Source organism: Spodoptera frugiperda, chromosome 30 (assembly GCF_023101765.2).
Source record: "Spodoptera frugiperda isolate SF20-4 chromosome 30, AGI-APGP_CSIRO_Sfru_2.0, whole genome shotgun sequence".
NCBI lineage: Eukaryota > Metazoa > Arthropoda > Insecta > Lepidoptera > Noctuidae > Spodoptera > Spodoptera frugiperda.
The window spans coordinates 1,976,241-1,996,548 of record NC_064241.1 but is presented as its reverse complement, the minus strand read 5'-3'; the positions used below and the strand labels follow the sequence as shown (position 1 = coordinate 1,996,548).

Below are 20,308 nucleotides of genomic sequence, written 5' to 3'. Positions count from 1 at the left end.
GCAAATATGGGACTTTGTAGTCTAGATAATAAATAATAATAAATCGTCGTATGTATGTGACTTTAAACTTACTTGATATGAGATATTTTCTTAGAGCAGCAAATGTACTTGGGTTGCAAGTATAAGTTTTATAATAATATCTACGGTGCATAGTGGAGGTAGCTAATCAGGAACTGAATGCTTTCAGATGTTGCTTTATACCTTTTCTTCACAGGCAGATTTTTTCAACAACCTCGACCAGGTGTTCCCATCCTTTTTCTGGTCTAGGACCGCATTTTTATAATTCTTGTTAAGTTTTTTAAACGTGGTCTCATACTTTGATTTTCTCATACACTCATAAAGGTTGTGATAAGTTTAACTGGTATTTACTGGTTTTATAGTCTTGTGAATTTTTTATTTATTTTGCGGACCATTTTTTATCTTCTGCGGAGAACTCGTGGTTCACTGTCCACCGGTTGGGAACAATACTGGTCTAGATATTCTCTAATATCTATAAAAATAACCTGAACTGCAATGTAACAATTTATTTCTACAACAAATTGTGTTTAGTCCTCGTGTAATCTGATAGACTATAATTAGAAGTACACAATACATGTGACATCGTCCCTTTAAGTCCACAAACAATAATATTTATCTTCGAAGGCGGTGGCCGTGAACGGTCAGTGATTTCGACTACGTGACCGTTACAGCGTTGTCTGGCTAGGTATACGAGTCGCTGCAAGAGACACGTCAGCGTAGAATTAGCGTTGGACTTTATATAGGCACTAGATTTAGTTGTATTTTATTTTCGCGCACTTAAGTTTAAAAAGCCACATTTTTTTTTCTTTTATGAGACGGTAAACGATCATCTGATGGTAAGCAATCGCCACCACCCATGGACACCCGAAACACAAAAGGCCTTTTGGGGGTTAGGAATTTAAGGGTTGTTGCGGAATCAGGGATTGGGAGCATTGGGAAGGAGTGTGGGAAGGAGTGACCTCCGGTAACCCCACTTCCACGACGAAACACAGCGCAAACGTTATTTCACGTGGATTTTCTGTGAGGCCGTGGTATCAACCCGGTCGAGCCGACCCATTCGTGACGAAGCATGGCTCTCCCACACTTTAAAGAACTATTTATTTATTAGGAGCTCTTCAGTATCAAGTTATAAAATAAATGTTATGTATAACTTTTGAGCCAAATCCAGTTAATCCAACTTCATACTACTTCTAAAAGAGACGATATTCAATGCCAAGAGATTGGGAGATTACACACACATTATTTACCAACTTTTGCGATGATGACATGAGGTACAAGTATTTTATTTAAAGTAACCTTTAGAAAATTATCAATAGTTATAGTTTCTAATCAAATTAAACAATATTAATGTTAATTGGGCATTCAGTTACTATGTCACTTATTGTGGTCGCCACGAACTCTTTGTCTGAGATAACACGGTAAAAATAACTGACACAATCAACAGACCGTTTTTTTTATATAAACATTTAATTAAGTATACATTGTAAAGAAAACTTTCTTAGATAATTGTGGAGCGAGAGATCTTGAATTTCATTCTTTTAATAAGGTTTTAATGAAGTCTTGCAATTCATGTTTCACTATAAATTATAGACGACAGATAGAGGGCTTAGTACGATTTTTTTTTCATTACGTTTTATCGAAACGAACGAACGAAAGAACCAATTCATCATTCTAACGAAATTTATGTCGGTAATTTTTTTTTTGTCAAAATAATTATCATCAGGATTTGTTTCTACACCAATAGTGTAAAAGGCGTTGCACGTTCCAATCTTTCCAAAACACGAAACATTAGGAAATATTACGTACATTCAATGAACATTTAATTTGGCAACATTAAGATATACAACGGACTTTGATACTCGTGATGATTTCATGATAGATATGTAATTTACATCGAATTACGATTAACTGTTTGTTTGTTAATATCTTTGTTGATAAATAGTGTTCATTTTATACTTAATACCTAGTATTCCTGGCGTCTTTGTTTGGTCATATATTGTATTTATTAAAGACTAGCTTTTGCCAGCAGTTTCACCCACGTTCCCGTGGGTTAAAAGGTATCCTATCACTCAAGTCAGCTCATACCCTATCTGTATAGCAAATTTCATCAATATCCGTTCAGTAGTTTTAACGTGATTAACGGACAAACATCCAAACAAACAAACTTTCACATTAATATTAGTGTGATGTTTCTTTGAACCTTCACAAAAAATAACAAAATCAATGCAAATGATTGATTATATTATAACATCTGCATTATAATAGATCACGTTGCGTTTTTATTGGCCATTGTTGGTGGCCAACGTAAATATAACTTGTTACGAAGGAGGCAAGGGTTATTGAACTTGTTGTGGGATAAAAGAAAAGAAATCAAAAGACGCTACAAGTATTTTTGCCGTCGGAGCCAATTTAAAAATTAAAGTGACTGAAATAATTATTTCGAACTGTATTTTTAGTAAAATCGTAATAAATAAAGACATACAAATATTGAGTACCTAATTCCTATTGTATTCTTTTTTATGGTATAAGCCGGTAAACGAGGAGACGGATCACCTGATGGTAAGCAATCGCCGCCGCCCATGGACAACCGAAACACCAGAGGCGTTACGAGTGCATTGTCGGCCTTACAGGGGTTAAGAATTTGAGGGTTTTGTAGAATCGTGATTGGGAAGAGTAGAGAGGGAAGATAATTGAGGCTCCGGTAATCTCACTCACACAACAAAACACAACGCAAGAGTTCTTTCACGTCGGATTCTGTAAGGTCGTGGTATCATTCCGATCGCACCGGCCTATTCGTGCCAAAGCGTGTCTCTCCCACACTTAAAATTTATTTAGGTACCTACACCCTTAAATTCTTTTCTAAATAAATATAGATGCATTATTATCAATTTGTGACAAACTGCGTAATAGTCGCTAAAATATTTAAAACACAAATTCAAGTTCGTTGCGCCGGAAAGTGGAATATTCTTTTACAACCCAAATAAGATTAGCTTTTGCATTAAAAACAGAGAAAATAGATTCTTATGGTGCTTGTTATAAGATCTATGTGAAGTGTGTTTGTGCTCTGTGCATGAATGCATGCAATGAACTGAATTTCCTTTATAGCTCACAATCAGAGGATGCTGGGTATATTTAGATGCTTTTATTATGTTTTGATGTGAAATATTGACATAGTTTCGTTTGTATTTGGGTATGTGTGGACAACGTGACTATAGTGTTGTACGTCCGGGTCTTCACTGGTCACGTTCTAACTACGAGAGTTTATCCATGAAGAAGTAAATTCACCTAACTGCGAAGTGTGTGGCAAGTTGGATGATGTTTATCATATTATGCTGGTGGAGTGTATTAAATTTAAGGAAGCGAAAGACTCACCGATGTTCACCGATTCACCCGGGTACGATAGAGCTGACGTAGTTGCTGATCAAAAATCATACTTAGGCCTTTTCCAATCAATGGAAGCGATCTGAAATTGTAAACGCTGTAAAAGTTAAATTAAAGATAATTGTGCACTTTTCTGTGATTATGCTCATAATTGCAGGGATGTAACTCAATTAGACTTGCCCGACACCTGTATCTTTTTATTTATTAGCGCGAGACCAAGAAAATACGAAAATAACCGCCGAGTAAACAACATTAGCGATAAATGCTTAGTACCTATATAATTATAAATACATAGTTAGTAGGTAAACTGTCGACATTAGAGTTTGATGGAGTGAGTAATTAAAACCGTATCTGTACCACGATGAGACTGCGTGAAAAGGTCAAGACTTGTTACCTTCGCTTCATCATATTGTACATATATACTTAGATACAATATACTTATACTTATTACTAAGTAACATATTATATACATCGTTATTTAATTAAAATTCGAGCCGGTTTCATAATGTCTGATTATGTTTAGTTAGTGTAACTGTATGAATAATTTGGATCACGTAGGTTTTGTGAAAGTTAAGGTTCTGGGAGATAAAAACTTCGTTTGAAAGGTCTAATTAGTGATAGAAAGAAAATTTAAAAATTACAGATAGAGAGCACTTAAAAAGATTTTATGCATATTTTTTTAAATTACCAGTCTAGTATTTACTTACAACCCTATTTAGTACTACTTAGATTTTAAGTTTTCTAGTTTAGTTCTTAATATTAGGAAGTAGTATATTGAATTTAATAGCATAAAATGAATACTTGTGTTTTAAAATATATGGATAACTTAATTTTGTTTGGATAGATATGCATGATAAAATTGTAAAAAAATAATAAAAATTGCATCATACTGAATCATACACTAGTTGGTCATAAATGCATTCTTTTATTAAATAGCTGTCAACCGGAATTTGGAAAATGTTTAATATAGCAATGCAACGTCTGATGACAATGCAGATTCCTATCCATTCACTTAACAGATTAAAAATGCAAGATACTTAATTCTACCTATTTTGTTTCCACCTAAAATGTTTTGGGATATCGGGACACGTGCGTAGGTACCACACGCACTTTTAGTAGGTGATAAGCTTGTGTACTAATGTGACGAATCACGTAGTATCTGTATTTACCTACCTATGTAGTCAACGAAAAATTTTAATAATTTTGTTAGGGTGTTTTTCAAACAGAAATGTGCCATCCTTTTTTTTTGCGGGGGTAAAATCATCCAATGACTTCTGCTGCCTTGGGCGAGGCGAGAGGGAGTGTCAGATTCTTACTGACTAAAAACCACCCCGTTCCTGCTTTTCGAGCTGGAGCCCCGGTAAACCCGCTAGGTAGTCCGCAGCTCCGGAAAATGTACTATGCTACGTTGCTGTGAATGCGTTTGGTTTCCACCAATCATATTCATTGGTAGACATAGCTTAGCACTAGTGGAAACAGACTCAGCTAAGTTATGTCTTCTTATATGAAAAGATGCGTGGTATGGGTGCATGCTATAAAGCATCAAAGAAGAGTACGTGCCTACTTACATCAATTAGATAACACAACGAGGATTGTTTGTAAGACAACAACAAAATTTATTAGATGACGTCACATTTATGTAATGCCTACCTACATAAGATTATGACTCAATTAGGAGAAAGAATCGTTATCGTTAAAAAGTGTTGTCAAGCGGTATTAGGCAATTTATCACAATATATTTTATCGTTATTATTTAAATGTAACGATACCTCCAATATATTTGTGTTGTTTATCTTTATCTCATAATTACTACTTCGTGTAAAATGTTTTTTGTTTCTTATACAAATGAATGAACGCGATAAAGTGATTGTTAACTGCCGTACTATTCCTTAGTAACGATTTGTTACGAAAACAATTGGTAAATACTAGGTTAACCTGAGTACGGCGCTAAATCGTAATATATATTATTTTTGCTAGGGTAAAATACAATGTAGACAATAACCTTTTGCTGAACAGAGTTTTTCTTATTTTCTGATATCTATCTTAATGTTTAATTGATTTTTGTAAATAGAATGATGATTATTGTCTCAGAACTTTCCCGGTTGTTATTTCCTTATTAACGAGTCGTGATCATCTCAAAAAATCATCGAAAAAAGCAAATTCAATCGTCTGCCTGAGATTAATTAGGCTGATTTTTCCATTTTTAGTCGTATTTTATCTTATTATAGTTGAATATGCGCACGTTTTAACGTTGAAGGGTTTAATAAATAACATTGTTGACAAAGAAAAACAAAACATCTTATATCAAAACAAATCAGTCCTTGGAGTTAAATAAAAACATGGCGATAATAATAAAACTTAACAAACAAAAACACTGCGACATAACCCGGGAAATAAATAGAATTGGTCCATGACGTGTGTCATAGTATACTATGAACTAATTATATAATTAATATCGATGTAATTGCCATTCATCTACAGACTATTTTTTTATTTATTTACACATATGGCAGTGAATAGCGGACTCAATGCCTTAAGCCATTCTTTGACGGTCAAATAGGGTAGTGCAGAGAAATAAGTGGTCACTGTTGACTAAAGGCTTCTTCTTGCACGAAGAGGGTTTAAGTTAATAAATTGATTCGTTAGTTTAGTATTTTAATGAATTAAATTCCATACAATATTAACGGTTTAATATATTTAATTCAGTTTAGTATGTTATATTTCGCGATAGTTATTGTACAAAGAATAACATTTTAGTAAGTTTGTAGCACAGGGTCATCCTCCTCTATTCTCTGTGCTACGATTACATAGGTATGTAATCGTATATCATTATGCGTGGAATACAGTAGAGGTGCAACATTCATACCTTGTGTGGAGTCCACACTGTGGACTTCAGTCTAGATTAGTGAAACATGAAAAACCTCAATAATTCTACCCAGGATCAATGGCTCATTAATCGTGGTACCAAAAATATTTCAGTCCAATTAACGATATAAATGTTACTTCAATTCTTGTTGTCTACTTTAGGCAACAAGGATATTATTTGTACAAAGAAATAAAACGATCACATTATATAGGTATCTTACGAAAAATGACTTAGCTACAACTTAGTTATCACTTATCAACCACGTAACCATCAAAGTAGGCTTAAGTTCAATTCTAAACATTTACATTCAGATTATGGTGATAAAGATAATCCCCACGCTTCACCCACGAGGCACCACGCGGCATCGAACCAGCGTACCTCACGCGTAAAACTCATGTGTATGTCATTATCACCCGACCTTAGTATGAGGCTGACCTATGAGACTTTATTGCTGTGCAGTCTATGATAAGATATCTGCATGATAGCATTGTGGTATTGAGAGCACTGCGATCCGGATTTGCTGTTCGTGGGTAGGTATGCCACGCCTTTATGTTATGTTATAAATATGGGTGTGCAATTTTATCATTACTGATAGTGGTTATAGAACTCAATATTCGTTGTTTTGTTATTTTTGTTTTATAAAGGGTATTAAGTATTCTGAATTCACCTGGAGTTGTATTCAGTATGTACAATGCATATTTTAGGCAACCGGTGTCAAATTCGGTATTAAAAAGAAAGGAATTGACAAGACATATAATAAAAAGTTAGAAAAATGTACAATTTCTTCACCAATTAAGGATAATTGTCTATTAATAAGTATTCGTATTCGGGAACCACTTTCCATTTTCTTTATACACTGATACGTATTTTTTTTAAGAATGTATGTTAACCGTGTACAACATTAATTAATTATAAAAACAAGCGTAATTTTGCAATGACATCGTCACATTACCCTAACCGCGTTACGATCTAAACAGGGTTCAAAAATGGGGTACCGAAAGTAGAACAGCATTGTCATAAATTGTCGCAAATTAATGATCGTGGCATGTCATAAATAGCTTTGTAATATTAAAGCGGTCCTTTGTAATATTGCAATATTCATAATTATGTCATTAATATTCGTGTATTTTTAGGTGTAAGTAAATTGAGTTTAAAAGAAATTAACTGCAATTCCGTTGTTTTTATTTTTGTTTTTTTTTCATCCAACACTTGAAAGCAATCTCGAAATATAATAAAACAAATACATATTAGGTACTGTACTATACCGTTCCGGTGTTGGTCTAGTAAGAGGGCCCGGTGCCTCCTTTAGGTGTAGATAGTGGCCACCGGGGAGGTTTTAGTGGGGTGAAAATTCCCCATTTCCTAGTTTTTACCCAAAAACCTAGACGCCTTTTGAAGGTTTCCCCCCGTCAACAAAAAAAAGGTACTATACGGTACTGTGTATGTTTTGTAACGGAAAATGTATCAAGAAACTTTCCAAATTATTGTCAAAGAATTGTTTATTAAAAGTTACTTCATAAAACAAAAACAATTTTAAGTACAGTTGCCGAGTTGTACGCAAGACTCACGTGCGTGCAGAGGACAATCAAATTTCGGCAGAATGGGCACTAAACGCAAATAAATTTACATAAGGAAACTATCTCAGCCAACGAATGGATTTTCGGTAATTTGGGAAAATTGAGACCAGATTCGACATTGGTTTATCGTAGCGTATAATGAGTTCCATAACTTTTCTATTATCAATTTGTCATTAAAGTTGCAATAACATAACTTCAAATTATGATTAAATTGGGCATAAGTGTAGTGAGTAAAATTTTACGTAGTTAAGAATATCCAAAATTGGCTACGGATTGCGTAGCAACAGCAAGCGCGGCTACGAGAGCTCAACACGTTGCTACGGCATGCGGCAGTGTGTGGGCGCGTAGTAAATCCTTCACTAATCCGGTGATATTGCTACAATGTGCTACGTAGCGTAGCCGCGAAAAAATGCCGTGTAGCAGTAGCGAAACAAAGTTACCAATATTTTCGTTTGTCGCGTAACACCATAGTTACAACTTGATAAATCCACGACCAAAGTCTATTCTTCATTCTGCAAAATTATTAACAGAGCTAGAATTTATTTGTCATGTCAGTTCAACTTCACGACCAGCTGTCTAACAAACAACTGTTTCTAGACAAAACAGAAATTTGCAACTTGCAAATGACGCCCGTAATTGCCTAGAAAATTGCAAAATACGACTATTACCATTCCCTGTTTCGAGCTGGCGAAATAACAAAACTCAACTAAGTGCTTGATTGAAGTTACACCTCTTGTAACAACACTAGATGTTACAACTCGAGTAATCTACTCGATTGCTCGCCGATTGCCAACGAATCGAGATCGGCGGTAAGCACCAGTTGGCACAATCGATAGGAAGACGAGCACTCCCATTTTTATAAACAGCGGCAAAAGAATCCTGTGGAAAAAATGGGCCCCTCTAAAAATTCGACTCTAAGTCAAGGGCGTAACGCATTGAATATTCGGTGCGGAAGTGTGGTAACAGCAAACTTACGTTTGTTATATTTTACCGGTTAACCAAGATGGCGGCTTTGACACGTGACATAAAACGATATTTACGAGCGGGAAGTTCGCGAGTCGGGATGCGACATGCGAGACCGGCACGAACCGCGGATACACGGATTTAATGAACGATTTCTATTCATGACGATTTTATGTGAGCCAGGAAGGCTGACACGGGACATGTCGAAACCTGAGGAATGTTCCTTATACGGTATAAGTTATGCTAATGTTGAGACAGTTTGGACTCGACATTATGTCGACGACAATCACAAGTTGTCAACGACATTTGCATGGAGTTGACAGTAACAAGACGTTGAACTGGGAAAATTGTTGTAACTTTTACGATCCTCATAAAGATATAGAAATGCTTTGTGTAACAAGGAATCTATTCATGTTTCAACTCTATAAACATTAGCAAAAAATAATCAAAAGCTAAAAATCGTACCCTTAAAAATTATTCTATGAAACTGAGTGCGGTCATTGACTATTGTACCCTTAGTACGAGTTTACTTTACGTTTAAAGTAATCGAAACGAGAGCGCGTCCGGCCCTCTGACTGGTTGATTTATTCAAGCCGGCCAATCAGAGCGCCGAACGCGCTCTCGTTTCGATTACTTTAAACGTACAACAAATTCAAACTAAGGGTACTATTCGAAAATAAACCAAAAACGAAAAAAAGGTCACGACAAACCATTAATTGTCATTCAAGTAGAATTTAGATGTTACCACCCACCAGTTAAACACTCAGACCTAGTGTCTCAATAGTGTTGTAGTCACACTGAAATCTAATAACGATAACAGACTAGACTGAGCAACTACAACAACTAACTAACCTAGGTTTACACTAACCGTAACAAGCCAACTGGCAATTAAGAGAATCTACGGTTTTATTCACTACTGGAGTACTAAAGTGAGCATTCTATGAGGTTAAATTTTAACTTAAACTTCATTTAGTCAGCCAGTTAGACGCAATAACTGTAGATAGTATTGTTAATAACCGGTTAGCTGTTCGTTATCGAAAAGTTTGACACTAATGAGCAAAAGTTTTCGCCACGCGAAAAATGGGGAGCGAATTGTGGGTATCGAAATAAAAATGCGGGTAATGGTTTGTCGTGGTCGTGAATTTAACTTAATACTTACTATTATTTTATTGAATTATTTACTTCCGTGTTTTAAATATTTTTCGTCATAATCGGTATTCTAGTTGGTGATTACGGATTAAGTTGTCGTAGGTTTTAGATTCGATTCGCACAAGTGTTGCAAGGATTTTAATTTTAAATGATGTTCTTATAATCCTAGATATTACCTGTCCTTCATGATTATCTAGTTACAAATATAAATTTTACTGAATAAATTAAAGTTACTTGTCTGAAGTAACTTTATACCACAGGTTTTAACTTGACTGACATTTATAAGCAGTAAGTGGAAATATAGCTGAAATATTTTACCGAAAAACAGATTTCTCGAAAATTATTCATGTAACGTAACACTGTACATACAAATGCCTACTTCAAACGGCTTTCGACTTAGCTACAAATGGTATTCAAGCAATCATTTCGCGAAATCAACACGGGTTAGCAACAAAACCCGGGTCGGGACACGGTTACACGCATACAGCCCTGCCTGGTCCCGTCACCATTCGATTATTTGCTGAGATTATCATTTTGGTCGTAAATGTTTATTGTGACCCAGTTCATGGCCCGCCATCAGACACGCACGGACTAGGTACTGTAGTAAACAGCAACACAATCGTTCCCGGTTCAGACCGCAGGCTTTTGTTAATTTATTCCAAACTGTTTTATAGATACTGGCTTGCGAAATTTGCGGTTTGTTTGCCCTTTGAGGTGCAATTAAGAATAGTGTTTTAAGAGATATACCGCCGTACTCAGAGTCGTTTAATGGTTGCTTAACCCGTTATAATTAAGGAATTGTTTAAGTGTCTCTGAGTGCGGTAATAAGTTTTAGTTTAGGAGATTGGTTTTTGTTACTTAGTATTATTTGTAGATGCCTATTTTAATCTAATAAGATTTTGTTGACGAGAAGAACCAGCTTTTTGTATTCATTACAAATGGATATTAAAAGTAAGAAAATTAGCATAATAATAACAACTTAACGCAGTTACACAATTATCGAATTATTTAGTTTATTAAGCCCTTCTAAGGGAACAACAGAGAGTGACGATGCTTACCTAGTAGGTAATTTCATATCCAGACGTTTCTAGTTTTTTCCTCATGTAATTTAAAACAATATATGAATTGGAGTCATAATATTTTGAGTTAGAAATCAATAACAAAGGGGTGTGTGATAAGATTACTTGAGTCAACGGCCGAATGATTGCTCTGCGCTGGCGGCTGGACCACGCACTATTTACTTGCGTCATCTTAGTATTTAATATTCTTTTAAACTGCCTAGTGCTTCTTACATACGTATAAGATAATAGATTTATATTATATTGATGTCAATAAATTAATCTATGACGCTGTTTTCATGTTTTCATCTAGGTATAAAACAAGGATTCTTGTGTAATAGGTAAAACTTGTTTTATTTTTAAAATCCATTTCATTCATTAATGATTGAGGCCATTGCCCTGAAGTGATCATGGCTAAAAAGGAAGATTAATGATTGATAAGATAATTAAATTGGACAATTGGTTAGTACCTAATTTGATTAAATACAGCCAATCTATTGAATGATTAATGGTTTAAACATAGCGGTTTCTAGAGTGAGTGAGTACAAACTAAGAAATGAACATTTTGTTTGCCGTTTAAACTGAAGGTGGCCTAAGTGCTTCCTTCACGGGATAGGAGACAGCGTGTCTGAGTACTTAATCAGACACTATTTATTTATTAGGAATACTTATTCCTAAAAAATATCCTATTATTAACTGCTTTATTGTTAATCCGATTATTTAATATGTACTTACTATTATTCCTAAAAAAATATAATCCCTAAAATTTAGCATAACAACAACGTGATTATTTTTAAAACAACAACTTAATCTCGATAGCCTTGAGTTTCAGACAGATAAACAAGTGACGATCAGCACTTATCCACGTTCAAATATTATCGCAGGGGGTATTAATTCAATTTCACTTTATCTCGAGTATTAACAGTAATTGGGAAATATTAAAAAATATGATTAATAGTAATAAGATTAGTAGCTTAGTGTCAATTATTGGACTTTTGGACGCTGAATATTAAACTTTGGTTAATATCAAAGGTGAAAAGACACAAGCTTATCTAAGCCCTTAGATAAACTTGTGGACATACCATACGGGGCTTTCCCGCGAGCGCTTTATATGAAACGTATTTAATTGACTGTCTATGAGTCTGTAATATAAGTAATTTATCTAAATAACATAAAATGAAATCCTCTCGATGACTGCAGACCGATACAGCCGGAGAGAGGTCAGGCGCAGGACTAACATTACGTGCTTTTTGAGGCTAATGGGGTGAAACACCGCCGAACTTCCTGAATCCTGGCTAGTAATGGTTTGACTGCGCGGTTCACTCATTGCCGCTCACCGTGTCACGGGTTCGATTTCCGCACGAATCAACTCTTTGTGTGATCCACAAATTGTTGTTTCGGGTCTGGATGTCATGTGTATGTGAACTTGTATGTTTGTAAACGCACCCACGACACAGGAGAAAATCCTAGTGTGGGGCAACGTTTTACAAAACCTAAAAATTTGTCATTTTAGCCAGTCAATCCGAAGATATCAAAACACCTCGTCACAGTTAACTCAATTATTTGGCCGTGAAAGTATGTAGGTAGGTATTACAAAAACATTTTAATATTAAGTATTTGTCAACAAAATATTTGTACAAATTCGACTTTTAGACTTTGGACGGACCAATTATAAATCTGACAAAAGTTTTAATCTCCATATTTATTAACATTTACCCATTGACACATATTAATATGACGAAATAAATAAATTAAAATATTGTCAATAAAGATTACGATATTGATCTTTGGACTTTGCTCGTAATGAGGAATGAGAACAATGTCTAAAGTCTTCTGACCTTAAAGACCAGAACGTGGATCGACCAGGGAAGAGATAATGATGTAATTCACCCTTGTTAATTTTGTACCTTTTTTTTTAAGTGGCGAAAATCATCCAATGGCTTCTCTTGCCTTGGACGAGGCGAGAGGGAGTGTCAGACTTTCATTGAATAAAAACCACCCGTTTCTACTCCTGCTTTTCGAGCCGGAACCTCGGTCAACCCGCTAGGTAGTCCGCAGCTCCTTATTTTGTACCTTAGGACTTAGATGATAGATCTTCAAAATTGTAGTTAAATTGTATTTTGTTTGACTTTTTTTCACATCGCTACAGTATTTTATGGTATAAATGTTTGTGTCTGGAGATAGTGAGTCTGCAGAGTGGTAGTAGGTAATTGGTATAGGCCACTACACTACAATATAAAATGTGTATGCGCATTTGTTCTTCTTTAACGTCAAATAAAAGCTTGTTAAAAAGCGTCGCGTCGTAATGTTATGTACTGTCTCCCATGGGGGTAGACCTCTGCCTACCGTTGGCATTCCAATTGCTACGAATCTTACATACCTCTTTCGCTTCATCAACAGCCATCAGTCTTTTCATGCATGCTCGTCGGTTAAGGGTACTTCTAAAGTTATGTCCGGCAGAGTACCTATATAATTAGTCCGAATAATTATAAGTATCTATAGGTATGAAGTTACGCGCTTTGTTTGGCAGTAGGCTCGTCTATTTGCCACCTATTACAATGTAGCTGATAACATACACATGTATGTAGCTGACGTACTAAAAGTGGGTGTATTGTAAGAAGGTACGTCTACTGGTACCTCGCGTAGTGTCATACAAAGGGCGCGCTATGTTACGTAATGGCCAATGGCCAATACAAACATAAGCACGGTACCATCCCTTATCACTGTCCATTTTAGGGCAAGGGCTATCATTTGAAAAATGGACGACTATAAATAAAATGACTCGTAAAATATAAGAATAATTATTATTATATTGATGATACTGCTTTGCTTTCAATAATAACATTCGGATAAGATAACGTGTGCAGTCTGTCCCGGTTTTTATTGCTTTTTGATTGTTTGCTATATTTCAATGTGTCTCGATGATTTGTGAAACACTAATGGTTGCATAATAATAAAATTATTATGTAGGTGGTAAATAGGCAAGTCCCTCCAGAATAGATTAATTTACTGTTTTTTATGTGCTTTTACAATAATGGACTTAAATGAAACTTATTAAAATGCTTCATTAAAATACATCATCTACGTGCCGTAATGTGCACCGCTGCCTACGGCTTCGGGGATCAAAGGCGTGGCGATTATTGAATTGCCAATGCGGTATATGTAATTTCAAAATAAGAAAAACCTTCGCCACATATTATTTTAAGCTTTAATTTCTAATATCACTGTTTTATACTAAACACTGTCTGCTACGTTAGGAAATTCTGAAACACACCCGTAGGTAGCTCGCCATGTCAACTTACTGTGTTTATGACGAAGTTTGCCCAATCAACGTTTTTTAATGTTGGTATTTTGCAAACAAATTATTTAACACTGGGTAAATACTCAAGCAATGTAAGTATTAATTTATAACTCTGAAGATCTTTCAACAACAACGTAAAAGGTTACCGAGGCTCCCGCTCAAAGCAGGTGAAGGAACAGGGTGGTTTTAAGTCAGCAAGAGTCTAACAGTCTCGCTTCACCCAAGGCGGGAGAAGTCATTGGATGATTTTTTCCTCTGAAAAAAGATCTTTCCAGTAATTGGAAATAACAGGACGTTTATAAGAACATCAATAAATTCTCATAATGTTATCATGGTTACTAACTAAAATTGCGACTGAAGCTTATCGTGGATTGTGCTATCGGTCGTCGAACCTCACGCATCATACGCAAAGCTGTGACGCACTATCTCACTAAGTAATAAAGATTTATTCATAATTTATGTGTTTTGTCTTAGTGTATTGCGATTTTCTCGAAATTACTAGTATAGTCGATATTTATTCGAGCTTTGTCGCGAATCGGACTGAATTATTTTAGTTAATGCTATCTATACATGAGACAGATTTAAAAAAATAGTAGGTATTGGATCAATAAATCTATAGATACATAAGTACTTACCTAAGTCAAAGTAAATAAGCAAATATCAATGGCGTTGACACAAGTAACAAACATAATAATATTAAAACAACAATCTTAATTTAAAAACCCGTTGTGTGAACGAGCCCTTATTTAGAAATATTTTAAAAACATAACGATTAACGATTAATCTTACTTTCGCAAAGATGTTTATACCTAGTACTTAATTACAATCCCTTCACTCAGCTGTCTAATTTTACAATCGTGCAAAGTACATTGGACGATTGTAGATGTAAACTAAACAAATACTTAGTACCTACGCAGTTATGAATATTGCAGACAGTCATAAATAACTTTATTTTCCTGTTATTTACACTCAATACAGAAGCTTATGTATAGGTAATACCAATAATAACCGGTTTTCACTGGTTTGTTATAAGGGGTGTACTAATAGTCATGTAATAGTCAGTACTGGATACCATTTCAGATGATGCTATCTAAGAAACTTTTGTAAAACTCTATAATACTTAATTTTCTAAACTTTTGGTGCTCTAATTCCAACCCCAAGTTCACCTGCCAACCGGAGCTGCGGACTACCTAGCGGTTTACCGGGGCTCCGGTTTTAAAGCAGGAGTAGGAACGGGGTGGTTTTTAGATGTAGTAAGTAAGAGTCTGACACTCCCTCTCGCCTATTTAAGGCGAGAGAAGTCATTGGATGATTTTCCTCCACCCCTTCTTTTAAGGGGGAGGCCATTATTTATTTCAGCAGAAGATCTTCTAGTTTAAGTTTCGAAATATGTCTTCTCATGTAAAGTACCTACCCCCACCACACATAAAAAACGGTAAAGTAATGGGTGCATGTTTCTACCCTTACATCACGGCTCAGGTGTAAGTAGTATGCGGATAATATTGAGGTTCCTTAATTTGAGGAAGTTCGAAACGCAACACGAAAATTCACAATCAATAAATACTTAAATTGTTTAATAGAGTAATAAATTGTGTTTAAAGAGTGTCTACGGCGTAGCTCCTTTTGTAAATCAGGCGATACTTTGGGGATAGGGTAATCGATAGTGGGAATTGGGTCAGCCGAGAGTCCCATTTAAAACTGATAGTTCCGTATAATTTTATTGATAAAACAGCAGAAATTGTGTTAGCACGAACCTCGCTTTCAATAGAATGTTAACGAAAATAATTCGAATTTCTTGATCTATTTTAAGCATAGTCACTTTTCTTAGATCAATTTTAAATTAATGTATGTGATACAATGTTAACTTACCTTGCTAACACTTAAAAGGTTTCAATAAGTGCGGAATCCAAATAAAAACGTGTTATCATTATCATATCGTTGAGGTAGGTACACGAACACTAGTAGGGGGCGGTGATTACTCAAGCGAATCGGTCGCCCCTCGAAATAACAATAACTTGGCCGTATGTATGTACCTATTTGTTAATTTTTAAACAGTTCACCCCATCAGTTACAGCTGTACACACGTGTAAAACATAGTGGTATTACAAGAAAAAAAAAAAGAAAATGGTTTAGTTTAGCAAAAAGTTGCACGCATGTGCAAAAATAATACTGGCTGTTAAAATTGCATCAGGCGTAAAACTAGGCGCGTAACATTTGAAAATGGAATTCCTGTAAACAAAATGGCTAAGTTCAATTGTTTCTTTAACTAATTAATATTTTGTCTAAATTAATAAATATAATTAAGATTGCAGTGTGTGTCAATATTGTTACTTATAGTTTCGATTAATTAATCGTCATAAGTTACGAACACGCCTTGATTGCGTTGCTAGGATACCGACGTATTATCAATTTTTCACAAAGTTTTGATCAAATACCCCGACGAATCATGGGCACGGACACATTTTTGTTAAAATAGGTGAGTTTTTCAGTTTTATTAGAAGTAATTTATAGAAAAAATATTGAATTTTAATCGTAAACGTCGGTTTGTTTACATGTTTTGTTGTGCAAGGTTAAATTTACTAGCAGTGAATGGCATACGATAGTGGCGAGGTAAGTGACCTATTACCTGACCCACATTGAGCTACGAACTCTACTAGAAGGTACTTTGCCTACTATTTACAAAAGTCTTATAATATACTTTGCCTGAACCACAGTAAAATATATTTTATGCTCTTTTTGATGGTCGAGCATAAAAACCATTTTATTGATATAACATTGATTTTTATCGTCCACTAAGTAGGTAGGTACTTACCAAGTTCCGAAGCTCGATGATAATTTTATACTTAACGATTGATGTTATTTCCTGATTGCTGTTTACTCTTGTGATAACTTACTTGATAAGTGATTATAGCTATTACGTCCAGGAAACCGTGTTTCGTAAAATATCTTAACTTTTGGTATCAGTATCAAATCCATATTGAGGATCATTTAATAACGTGCTCAGTTATAAAATATTCATTACTTAATAAGAATGCTTTTTATATACCCATATAAAAATCTACAAACATTGGCTACATCTAGCTATCTGAAAGTATTCGCACGGAGCGAATATAATTTCATTATTTCCCATGCAGCCACGACTAATAATGATAAATCTCCACAATGTAACCAACCCGATGAATAATTGTAGTATCCAGGTACCTAGGTAAATAGCCATGTGGGCACCCACTTCCGCATTGGGGGAATAATTGCTTTGTACTAACACCTCCCTACTAATCAAAATGGAAAATCATTGTCAGTGCCATCAATACAGAAGTTTCATGAGGGTTGATTGCAATAGTTACAAAACCTTTGCAGGTAGGTACTTATTTAGAGCTAAAAGGGGACAGGTTTATTCACCTCGGCAAGGGGTCTGTGAGTAACTGCATTGTGGGCGGTAATAATTAGATGCCTAGTCCGATAGCCACTGTTTCTTGCCGCCCTACGGAAAGCTCGCCCGACTTATTTCTGCAGTACAAACCGCAATTTCGCTGTTGCCACACCTCAGAATGTTGTCTTTTTACTTTTTATTACGGTTTCCTTTCTATTTCCTCGAGCTGGTGGACGTTTTATTTTGTGAAAATCACAGATAAGTGAATGAGTTAAGCTTTCGTGCAGAATGTCTTTCGAATTTAAGTCGGCACGTCATTTTTATTTAGAAATGAAACAAAGAAAGGTTAAGAAGAAAGTTACATTTCAGGTCGCTACTTTTATAATTTTTATGTCTCATCTAAGATGGATTTTAACTTAACACTAAAATGATTTTAAATTCAAAAAAACTGTTTTTGATGAATTTTTGATGGATTTGTGTTTTGATTTATTTTGAAACTACTTGAATATTTAAGAACATTCCGTATTCTATCAAAATTGTTAACCACATATCTTTTTCCCAGTTGCCGAGCAGGGAAGGTCTGACTACGCCACGGAGCGCTCGGGCTCCTGTCGGCAGGCGACCTCCGAGCACGCTTCCTCATCGGCTCAAGAAGGAAGTATGTACTAGACACTATATGCATAGGTTTTCAATAAAATTATGGAAGGTTGTTTCTTCCTTGTTGCTTCTCAAGAGGTTTCATCATTACCAATTTTTTTTTGTTTTTGGTAGAAGTCTTTGGACAGTCCTCCGGAGATGGATTCTCCGGGAGGAAGCGTCAGCAGTGACTTGCGACGGCAGAACGAGGAGCTGCGCGCTCGTCTTGCCGGCGAGGCTGCTGATCATAAGCGTAGACTTGAGGCCTATCGTCGAGCGCAGCAAGGTCAAGCTGCGTTGGTGTCTAGGCTTCAGTCCAAGGTAAAACAAATTCAGAGTCACATAAAAAATATATTTTCTAACATTTTTTTGTGCAGTGTGTACTGCTCAATTTGCAAATAATAATATTTAAAAAAAAAATCAAAAATAACCTGTTTGTTTTACGTGAATGTAATTACAGAACGTTTCATAAAACGTCAAAAAATTTATGTTTTCTCAGCTGTCAATTATTTGACATTTCGCTGACAGATATTTATTTACAAATTGAATACTTACCAGCTGATGAAAATACAAAAATTCTAACTGAAAATCTAATTTGTGTGAGATAAAAGTGCTTCATTCAACATTAATGTCGCTTGACAAAGGTGCTGCAATACAAGCAGCGATGTTCGGAGCTGGAGAACCAGATGTTGGAGACGACTCCGCGCAGCGAGCCGTCGTCCACGTTCCGCGCGCCAGCCGTGAAGAGCCACTCCGTGTCGCTGCCGCCGCCGCCCGCAGCCACCACGTGCTCCTCGGCCGCAGTCGCTGCTGCCGACGCCAGGATCACCGACCTGGAGACCGCGTTGAGGCGTTTGGATGAAGAGAAGCGCAAGTAAGGACTTTGAAGATCAAAGTTAAAACTTATACAGAGTAAAAGACAGTGCAGTTTGTAGATTTGGAGGGACATAATTAATTCCTGCATTTATCAAGTAACTTAAGCTTAGTAAATAACCTGCCCTACAAATTTAATTTAAGTACAATTTATAAAATAAAAATGAATTTGCTGTGGGTGTTTGTCATACATAAATGAGGTACTGTTCTAAATAGATAAATGTACAAAATATTTTCTTACTGTCACTTTAATTGTACTGCCAATTTAACTTATATTTGTAATTCATCAGGTGTGAGAAACTGGTGCAGCAGAACAACTTGCTGCGTGACCAACTGGAGGAGTCTCACCATCTGAATGAGGCTCTCACCAATGACCTGCAGAAGCTGACCAATGACTGGGAGGCTCTGCGGGATGAGATGGCCATCAAGGAGGATGAGTGGAAGGACGAAGAACAGGTAACATAATATTATTGTACTCTTGGATTATACTCAAAAACCTAACAAACATGAGTAACCCATGCAATTTCTTTATTTTTAAAAATAGATAGAGTAAGGAAACAATGGTAGTTGCCCCACAGTACAACCTTCTTTTGTGTTATGAGTGTGTTTACTTTACAAACACATATTAAATCATTTCACATTTAAATCATATGCTGCCGTGGAACAACCATTTATGGATGACACCAGTATTAATAAAAAATTGTTCTTTAACCCTTTTTATGTCAGAACACGGATCAACATGAGACACAATGTGTTTTCTATTGAGTCTCATATACCGACAGACATGAGGTAAAATTATCCAAATCACTTTGGAATTACAGGCATTTAACGACTACTACTCCAACGAGCACCATCGTCTGCTCAGCTTGTGGCGTGAGGTGGTGTCTGTGAAGCGTCATTTCGCTGAACTGCAGACCAACACGGAGCGTGATCTGTACCGTGTGAGGAACGAGTTCGATTCCAATGCTAGAGAACTTGTTGGCATGCTCAGCGGATACTCCATCAATGCGTTTGCAGCTCAGAGCTTGAAGGTTAGTTAAGAATTGAGTTTTTATCATAGGTAGATAGATAGGTATTATATCTTATTCTTTCTTAATGAGTCTTTACTCTTTTATA

General features: G+C 35.8%; 1 protein-coding gene across 2 annotated transcripts in view; it reads left to right on the top strand.

Moving 5' to 3' along the window:
* The window catches only part of LOC118269639 (rootletin), a 50,749-nt gene that overhangs the window by 2,770 nt on the left and 27,671 nt on the right, over positions 1–20,308 (top strand). The window contains exons 1-6 of one of the 2 annotated variants that reach the window (XM_050706995.1): positions 16,609–16,789; positions 18,246–18,341; positions 18,455–18,640; positions 18,964–19,193; positions 19,483–19,648; positions 20,014–20,223. In XM_050706995.1, coding sequence (XP_050562952.1) covers positions 18,479–18,640; positions 18,964–19,193; positions 19,483–19,648; positions 20,014–20,223 — 768 coding nt within the window. In that variant the 5' untranslated portion in view covers positions 16,609–16,789; positions 18,246–18,341; positions 18,455–18,478. Of the gene's footprint in view, positions 1–16,608; positions 16,790–18,245; positions 18,342–18,454; positions 18,641–18,963; positions 19,194–19,482; positions 19,649–20,013; positions 20,224–20,308 lie in introns of those variants that run through there. The other variant, XM_050706994.1, reaches the window with a different exon arrangement.